Raw genomic sequence first — 9,657 nt, forward strand, 5'->3', positions numbered from 1 at the left:
CCTTGGTGTTATCAGGACCACTCTCTCTCAAGTGAGCCCCGGGCCGGCCCATGTTTTTTTTTTTTTTTTAAAGATGACTGGTAAGGGGATCTTAACCCTTGACTTGGTGTTGTCAGCACCACGCTCAGCCAGTGAGCTAACCGGCCATCCCTATGTAGGGATCCGAACCCGGGGCCTCGGTGTTATCAGCACCACATTCTCCCAAGTGAGCCATGGGCCGGCCCGAAAACTGTAAAATGTTAATGAAAATAATCAACAAATAAGTGGATATATAAAAATAAGTGGATTGAAGACTTAAGATGTCAATTCTCTCCAAAGTAATCAATGCAATCTTAATCAAAATCCTAGGTGGCTTTTTTTTGTGGGGGGAGGGATAGAGATCAACAAGCTGATTCCAAAATTAATATGGAAATGCAAAGGAACTAGGATAGCCAAGACAATTTTGAAAAGGAAGAACAAAGATCTGGAAATCATACTATCTGATTTCAAGATTTCTATAAAGCTTCAGTAATCAATATAGCGTGGTTATTAGTGAAAGACAATACACAGATCAATGGCTTTGAACAGAGAATACAGAACTAGATCCACACATATGTGGCCAGTTGATTTTCAACAAAGATGCAATTCAATGGAGAAGGGATAGTCTCTTTAACAGATTACATGAGAAAAACTGGACATCGGTAAGCACGGAAAAAAATCTTGACCTATATATCACACCTTACATGAAAAACTAACTTGGGGTCAGACCTATGGTTAGCTCAGTTGGTTAGAGTGCAGTGTCATAACACGAAGGCCAAGGGTTTGGATCCTTATACTAGCTGTCAAAAGCCAAACGAAAAGACTAACCTGAGATGGATATAAATTTAAACTTCTACAACTTTTATTTATTTATTATTTTTTTAAAAAGATGACCAGTAAGAGGATCTTAACCCTTGACTTGGTGTTGTCAGCACCATGCTCTCCCAAGTGAGCTAACTGGCCATCCCTATATAGGGATCCCAACCCACGGCCCTGGTGTTATCAGCATCACACTCTCCCAAGTGAGCCATGGACCAGCCCAAACTTACACAACTTTTAGAAGAAAACATAGGAGAAAATCTCTGTGATCTCCAGTTAGGGAACAATTACTTAGGAAACAAAAAGCACAAACAATAAAAGAAAAAAAATTGATAAAATGGATTTCATTGAAATTAAAAATATCTCTCTAAAAGACATTGTTAAGAAAATAAAAAGTCAAGTCACAGACTGAAAGAAAATAATTGCAAAACATCTGATAAAGGACTGCTATGCAGGATACATAATGAACTCTCACAACTCATGAAGAAAACAAATAACCTGATTAAAAAAAATAGATAAACGATGTGAACAGACATGACACTAGAGAAGACACATAGACAGAATTAATGAACACATGAAAAGATGATCAACACCAACAGTCATTAGGAAAATGCAAATAAAACCACAATGACATATCCCTACCATACATTATTAGAATGGCAAACAAACAAAAACTGACAATGCCAAGTGCTGACAGGAACGTGGAGCAACTGAGACTTGTGCTGGTGGGAATGCAGGACAGTACCGCCACTCTGCAAAACAGCTTGGCAGTTTCTAACAAAGTTAATCATGTGTTCATCATACAATCCATGAATTTCACCCCTAGGTTTTTATACAAGTGAAGACATACGTCTACATTAAAACCTGCACACAAATGTTTAGAACAGCTTTGTTCATAAAAGCTAAAAACTGGAAATAACCCAAATATACTTCAATGGGTGAGCATATAAACTGCAGCACGTCCACACAGCAGAATACCATCCACGACGAAAAGGAACGGGCGGATGACCCCAGCAACTCAGATGAATCTCAGAAGCTGCTAATAGTGGAAGAAGCCAGCCTCAAAAGGCAGCATACACTATTCTAAGATATTTCAAAAAGCTCATGGAAAAATAGAATTAAAAGATAATACAAATCTTTTCATGAACTTTTTGAAGTATCCTTGTATGTACTATACAACCCTATAGGGTTGACCACAGTTAATTTATCTGTTCACCAGATGGTGGACCTTTGTGCTGTTTCCAACCTTTCGGTTCCTACAAATGAAGCAGCTATGTGCATGCGAGGGTTTGTAGGAGCACACGCCTTCACTCCTCCTGGGTAAAATAGTAGGAGTCGCATGATAAATGTATTTATATGACATTTGGGAAAACCAAAATTCTAGGATGGTTAAGCGGAGATGTCAAATAGCAGGTGAATGTACGAGTCTGAAATCAGAAATGTACAAAACAATTTTTTAAAAAAGACAATACAAAAGAAAAACTGGCAAAAGACTTGAACATGTACTTCATCAAAGAGGATCTCCAAATGGCAAATAAACACATAAAAAAGTGCTCGACTCGTTCGTCAGGAGGAGAATGCAAACTAAACATAACGCCTGTGGGCCGGTTAGCTCAGTTGGTTTAGAACGTGGTGCTATAACACCATGGCCGAGGGTTTGGACCCCTGCACAGGCCAGCCAGAAGAAAAAAAAAAAGAAAATTATAAGGAGACTTTTAGGGGGATGGAAATAACGTCAATAAAAACAAGTGAATATGTGGACAGCTAGTAACCGATGCATGGCTTGACCATGGTGGTGGTCATGGGGTGTATAAATTTGTCAAAACTCACCCTTAAATGGGTGCATTTTATTATAAATTACACCTTGATGAAGTAGATTTAAAAATAAAGGGAATGAACCGGCCCGTGGCGCACTCGGGAGAGTGCGGCGCTGGGAGCGCAGTGACGCTCCCACTGCGAGTTTGGATCCTATATAGGACTGGCCGGTGCGCTCACTGGCTGAGCGCGGTGCGGGCGACACCACACCAAGGGTTGCAATCCCCTTACCGGTCACGAAAAAGACAAAAAAAATAAAAATAAAAAATAAAGGGAAAAAAGCATAAAGATATACCACTGCTCACCCTAGAGAACGGGTAAAACGAAACAGACTGACAACAGCAAGCGCTGGAGAGGAGACAGAGCAGCAAGCGCTGTCACACTGCGGGCTGAGTGCAAGCTGGAACAGCTGCCTGGGGAAATCGGCAGTGACTCGCCACCGCTGAGCCTAAGCCTACGTGGGGATCCAGCAAGCCCACGGCTCGGTGTATACCCATCTGTGTGCACAGAAGACATGCACAACAGCGATCCCAGCAGCAGCATTTGCAACAGTTCCAACCCAGACAGCCAACTGTCCATCAGCACCAGAATGGAGCAATAAACAGTGGCAAAGTCATCTACTGGAATACCACACAGCAACGTGAATGAACTAGCCGTGGCCACTTGCAGCGGGATGAATCTCACCAACACCATGCTGAGCAAAAGAAACCAGACGGAAAGCACATACTGGAAAAATCCATTTACGTGAGGTTTAAAACCGGGCAGAATGACTAGGGTGACAGACATCAGGGTGGTGGGTCCCTTGGTGGGGAGCATGACTGTGAGGGGGCTCCAGGGGCTCCTGGGAGTGTTCTGTTTCTTGATCTGGAGGGTGTTACACAGGTTTGTTTACTTTAGGTAAATCTGTTGTGTTATATACGCTGAGGATTTGTGCACTTTCGTGCACAATTATTATGTATATTACAATTCAATAAAACATTTACTTAAAAAACAAGAGGTCTATATACTGGTCAGCTGCCCCAAAAACCCAAAAAACTAAAAAAACAACCATCCAAACAAACCAAAAAAAGAGGTCTAGACAAGTGACATAAAAATTATGAACTCATGAGCACAAAGATGGGGACATCTGGCAATTCCAAGCCATGAGAAGGAAGAGCTTGTAGACACTAGTACAGGAGGGAGAGGAGGAGAGGCCAGGAAGAGGAGGGCCAGAAAGGGAGATGGGGAGAGAAGCCCATGGAGAGTGAGGGGAGTCCCCAGGAAAGCTTGGCCAGGCTGAGATGGGGAGAGAGGACAGAGATCTGTCCACTGGTGTGGCAAAGCAGAAGACGCTGGAGCTTGGAGCAGTGTGGGAGCAGAGTGCAGGGTGAGGTGGCTGCAGAGGGGTCAGGGGTGGGGAGGGGCACCAAAAAGGAGCAGAAGTGTGGGGACGGAGGGTCTAAGAACCAGCTACGCCAGCAGGACAGGATGTGTGTTTCTGGAGATGAAAGTTGCTGGAGTGAGTCCACGTGCCCAGAGAAAAGCAAGGAAAGGTCACTGAAAGGGCCATTGTCTCAGGGAGGGCTCTGATGTGACTACAGCAGGAGAGGAAGGGGCAGGGGAATGGAGGTCAGGGTGGAAGACGTGGTGCTGAGCGAATGGATAAGTCAGAAGCACCCCAGGGCCTGCGCCCATCCACACCTGCTCCAGCTCTGAGAGCAGGATGAGGACAGCACCGACTTCATGGGGTCCTGAGGACAGGAGGACAGGCACAGGCTGGGTGTGCAGCACTGGGCAAGCCCACGACGAACAGCTGCTCCAGCTGCAGCAGCTGCCACCACCTGGTGCGGAATCTGCAGACAGGCCTCCCGAACTCGCCAGGGCTGCTCCAGGCCAGCAGTTCAGGCACCCCACCCCCAGGCCCTCAGCACCCCTTCCCAGCCAGCCTGCGGCCTCCAATAGTCAGGGGCCCCTGGTCACCAGGGCCCAGCTCCCCCTGCCCCTGGAGCAGGCGATGCCACCACTACCTGCTTGGAGTAGATCTTGAGCAGCCTGTTGATGGGTGTGCCCTCGCTGTCCCCATCAAACTCCAGCCACAGGACGGGCTCCTCCTCCTCAGGGGAGGTGTGGTCCCACGACAGCTCCTGGAAGCGCAGGCCCAGCAGGACATGCTGGCCAGCAGGAGATGCAGAGCATGGCTTGGCCCCTTGGGCAGAGGCCTGCTCCTCACCCCCTCCCACTTGGCGCCACCAGCAGGGGACACTTGGCCAGGGTGTTTGCCTCTCTGAGAATAAGTATAAATTTGTTCGTGTGTTTCTCTACGGAGAGGAGCCCCAGCTTTCATCAGACTTTCCCAGGGCTGTGTTTCAGAGAGGCTGAAACCCTCATCCCACAACACCTGACCACTGGAGAGTCACGTGGGGAGGAATGTGGGGGGACCTGTGCCATGACAGAAGCTGGGTAGCATCTCAGCAGGAGGCCAAACTGGGCCCAGAGTGCCTGGGCACTGTTGCCCAGGAGGGGCTGGATTCAGCCAAGCTCTTCTGCTATTAGGAGAGAGCTCTTTTTTGCTGAATCCAAGGGATAAACTAACAAATTGGGGGGAAAAAAAGGAGAGGCCTCCTGCCCAGACACAGAGAAGCGGCCCCACTGCCAACACTGCCTTCCAGACAAGCAGCTGAGATAGCCAACTGCCCAATGCAGGAGCAGCAGGACTCAGTCAGCCCAGGAGCGCTCCCAGTCGTGGGGTCTTTCTGGAAAACCATGAGCTGTTCTCCAGCCATCAGCCAGGCGCTGCCAGACTCCCCCCACACGGAGGCGGAAATCTCAGCTGCAGCCTCCCCCTGCTCCAGCCACCCCCGCCTAGCACGCTGGGTGTAAAAGCTGACCCAAAGCAGACCTAGGGAAGCCCTCAGGATGAGAAGGAACCCTGAGGACATCAAGGGAGGCAGAGTCCCAACCAGACAGTCCTCCCACCCTGCCCCCAGGCCACCCACAGGCCCACGGGAACCAGGAAGGCCTGGGCAAGGACGCCTACTCCCCTCCTCTCCACAGAGGACCTCCCCGGTCCCACCCTGGAGGAGCCAGAGGCGGTACCTTCTCCCTGCTGTCAATGACATGCACGCCCTCCAGACTGATGGCCACGACCACTGGCTTGCGCCCGCCCCGGTGCAAAAAGCCCTGGGTGGGCTTGTCGACCTCGCCGTGGAAGAAGGCACACCTGGGGAGGGGACAGGTGTCAGTCTCTGCTCTTCAGCCCCGAGAATGCTTGAGGGCCTGCCCTGGGTCCTGTCCTGGCCCTGAGAAGCTTAGGCTGTTCGGGTGACTGAAGGTTAAAAAGAAACCGCCCCACGGAGGGGGAAACTGAGGGACGGTGGCATCTGGGCTGGTTGCGCAGGATGGGAGGCTGAATAGGAGGGAGAAGGACCTGGACAGCACAGAGAAGGGCGGGCACCGCAGGCAGAGGGATGAGCGAGAACCCAGGCACGGGGCAGTGCAAGTTACGTTCAGGGGGAAGGAACCTCCAGGGCTGGGGGTTGGGGTTGAGGCTGCAGGAGGTGGCCATGAGACCCCTGCTGCGTAGTGTCCAGGGCAAAGACCCTGTAGCAGCAGGACCTGCCGGAAGCACGAGGCGGCGAGGCTGCCCTGGGGAGCGGCTTCAGGGCTGGAAATGGGAAGTGTGCAGTGGCCCTGGAGAGCCGCCACCTTTTCTCTCTGCTGACCCCCCTCCCACCCCTCCCCAGGCCATGCCAGAGCACCCCATCAACCTTCCCCTCTAGACCAGATCACCCACCCCATCAGCGCACACGTGCTGCCGCTTCACCTCTTGCACCCCACTGCGCCCACAACTCCTGCTCCGATGCTGCACACTCCACATCCAAACTCCTTCAGAGAGCTGGTCAGGCTCGCAGACTCCACCCTCCTCCGCCCACTCCCACCTCCACCAGCTGCAGCCCAGGTGAGACAAGCCCACCGTGACCTCAAAGCTGCAGCGCCCTGCCCCCTCCCAGGTGCGGAAGACCCGGGGTTCCCTCCTGGCCTGGCCTACACTTGCTTCCTTGGCCACATCTCGGGGCTTCTGGATTCAGACACCATCCATGTGCTGAGGACTCACCAATCATCATCTTCAGCCCAGACTTCTCTCCCTAGCTCTAGCATTCTAGCAAATGCCCACGCGGAATCCCCGCTGGGGTGTCTAACAAGTACCTCAAAACCAATATGTCCAAACCAAGCTCCCGACCTCCCCTTGTTCCTCTCCATCACCTCTCCCCATCCCAGCTGGTGACAACCCCATCTGCCAGCTGCTTGGGACAGAAACTTGGAGTCCCCTCTGCCTCCTCTCCTCTCCTTCACACCTATCTAGCAAATTCTGTCCGCTCCACCCTCACGACATCTATTGAGCCTGATGTCTCATCTCTTCTGCTATCACCACAGGCTGAGTCACCTCCCACTTTGGATCACTGTCATGCCCTCCTCTGTCTCCCAGGTGCTGCCTGTGCCCGCCTATGGCCTGTCCTCGCCCTCTGATGCTCTTGTCTCTCTAGGCAGGTCTCTCAGGGTCTTTGGCTCAACAAGTTGCCTAGTGAGTACCCAGCCCGTGGTGGGTATGTAACCTCATTGTTAGATGGTGACCAAGTGAGAGAGCTGGCTGAAGCGAAGGACAGCAAGGTCAAGGACCAAGCAACCGTGGCAGGTGGGAGGAGAGGACCCGTCCGAGGTGTCCAGCTTGGGATGGAGGGGCCCGAGGTGCTGATGTCAAGGCGCCGCTTCACGGAAAAGCCAGAGCTCAGCTGGAGCAGAGATGGGCTCTCTGGCAGCTGCACCAGCAGGGACGGAGAATAATCTGCTGGCTGCGAGGGGAGGGTAGAGGAGCCCTGGGGCTGTGGCTGCTCACCCGTAGAAGGGCAGCTCATGGCACTTGAGTAGGTAGGCGCGGTAGTGGGTGCCCAGGGTGGCCTCCTGCCCACTGTCGCTGCTGACTGCTTCCTTCACCTGGCGGTAGGCATCCAGCAGGCCCTGCTCACCCGTCCCAGCCTTGGTCCCACGGCCCCGGAGGGCAGCAAAGAAGCTGTGGCCCCGCTTACAGAGGTGGGCAGGGAGGAAGGAGTCCAGCTTCTCCCTGTGGAAGAAGGAAGATAGGTGCTGATGGCTGACCAGAGGTGTGGGGGTCCTCAGGGTGTGGGTGCCATGCTCATGGGGAGCACAGGAGGCAGGTGGCCTAGCTCAGTGACACGCAGGGCAGAAGAGCACACCAGTGCCCTACGTTGCACAATGGGGGTGCTGGAGGCCCCTGCCCTGGACACCCACACCAGAGAGATCCCTACAGTCTCCATCCCAGCAGCAGCCTGGCCAACCTGGCTCACAGGACAACCCCGCTTAGTGTTTAGGGACTATTGAGTGGGGGTGGGGAATTCTCCCCCTGAAGAAAAGAGGGTGGTGGAGGGGGGCAGGGCTGCCTGGAGGAAGGACACACACCAGCTACTTCCTTTTTGTCTTTTTTTTTACTGACCGGTAATGGGATCACAACCCTCGGTGTCGTGCCTGTACCAGGGACCGGCAACGGGATCGCAACCCTCGGTGTCGCACCCGCACCGCGCTCAGCCAGTGAGCGGGAACCGGTCTCCACATGGGATCCGAACCCTTGGCGGGAGCACCGCCGTGCTCCCAAGCGGCGCACTCTCCAGTGCGCCACCGGGCCGGCCCATACACCAGCTACTTCCAAGCCAGAGACTGGGTAAGGGGCCCAGGAGGGGAGACCTAGGCACCAAACAGAGGTGGGCTCAGCTCACGGCTCCTCTCCACAGGGCAGGCTCTGGAGCCAGACGTTTGGCTCTGCCACAACCAGCTGTACGGCCAGCAAGAGGCGCCTGCCTTCCTTTCTCAATGTTCCCCACCTGCCCTGGGTGACAGTGACCTTGACCCTAAAACCAGTGCAAGCCCAGGATGGAGTGGGAAACCAATGAGGATGACCCAGGGCTGTCCCTCTGCTTCCCAAGCCAGGGTCACCATCCAAATCCACCACTCTTATCCTGCTCTGTCCTGCTGCTCCCAACCCTGGCATGGCCAGCCCAGGAAACCTGGCCCCGCCCTTGAATCCTGGCCCCGCCCTCCTGCCTTCCCTGCCAGTCCTGCCTCAGCATCGCCATCTGCACCAAGGGGCCCCCACATGGGCCTGGCCCTGTTTCCCAGCCTCTCCCACCCCCTACCCGGTCAGCTGCCACTTGACTGCCCAGATAACTCCAGGAGCACCTATGAGGTGGCAGGCCTGGGGGGTCACCAGGCCCAGTCTTCACCCCCAGGAGGGAAGGAATCACATCACTCTGAGCACCCACGGTGTGCCGGGCACTGTGGAGGAGGGCCACCGACCCCATTTTGTGTGGGGCAGCTGACACCCAGGGTGGCCGGGCACAGAAGGAAGGCCCAGAGGTGGGTGCAGGTCTGCAGCTCCATTGCACAGGTAAGAGGCCCAAGGAAAGGTTGGGAAGCCAAGAGAAAAGTCAACACCAGGCCCCCTGCCTGGAGGCCGACTGTGGCATCAGGGTTTCAGAGCAACATCTGTGCCACTAAGTTGAGACAGTTGGGATTTCTGAACCAGTGGAACTTTCACAACCAAAAACTGGTGCAAGTGGCCTAACACTGTCATTGCTTTGTTCTGCCAGACACGGATGTGAAAACACCAGCCTACAATCAGCACAGAAAAACAGGACATCCTCACGCACGATACAAAGAAGGAAAGACTCTCAGCAGAACCATAACTGGCGTTCCCAGCTCAGGCAGCCCGGTGATCACGTGGGCTGTGCACTGGCCATTCTGACCAGCTGCAGCTGCATTTCTCAGTCTTTGAGTCCTCTGAGCCTCAGTCTCCCCTTGCATAAAACAAGGACACCAGGGCCGGCCCATGGCTCACTGGCTGAGCGTGGTGCTGACAACACCAAGCCAAGGGTTAAGATCCCCTTACCGGTCATCTTTATCAGCACCACCACACTCTCCCGTTTTTTTTTTTTTTTTTTTTTTAAAAGATGACCG

At 53.0% G+C, this 9,657-nt stretch overlaps 1 protein-coding gene across 1 annotated transcript in view; it reads right to left on the bottom strand.

Annotated features, from left to right (window-relative positions):
• FRMD8 (FERM domain containing 8) overlaps positions 1 to 9,657 on the bottom strand; it is a 22,901-nt gene that overhangs the window by 5,669 nt on the left and 7,575 nt on the right. Inside the window, exons 7-9 of the mRNA XM_008583340.1 lie at positions 7,526 to 7,750; positions 5,728 to 5,851; positions 4,659 to 4,802 (exon numbers count right to left, since the gene is read on the bottom strand). Of these exons, the coding sequence (XP_008581562.1) occupies positions 4,659 to 4,802; positions 5,728 to 5,851; positions 7,526 to 7,750 (493 nt within the window). The remainder of the gene's footprint in view (positions 1 to 4,658; positions 4,803 to 5,727; positions 5,852 to 7,525; positions 7,751 to 9,657) is intronic.

This window comes from Galeopterus variegatus, unplaced genomic scaffold (genome assembly GCF_000696425.1).
Source record: "Galeopterus variegatus unplaced genomic scaffold, G_variegatus-3.0.2 Scaffold2889, whole genome shotgun sequence".
Lineage (NCBI taxonomy): Eukaryota > Metazoa > Chordata > Mammalia > Dermoptera > Cynocephalidae > Galeopterus > Galeopterus variegatus.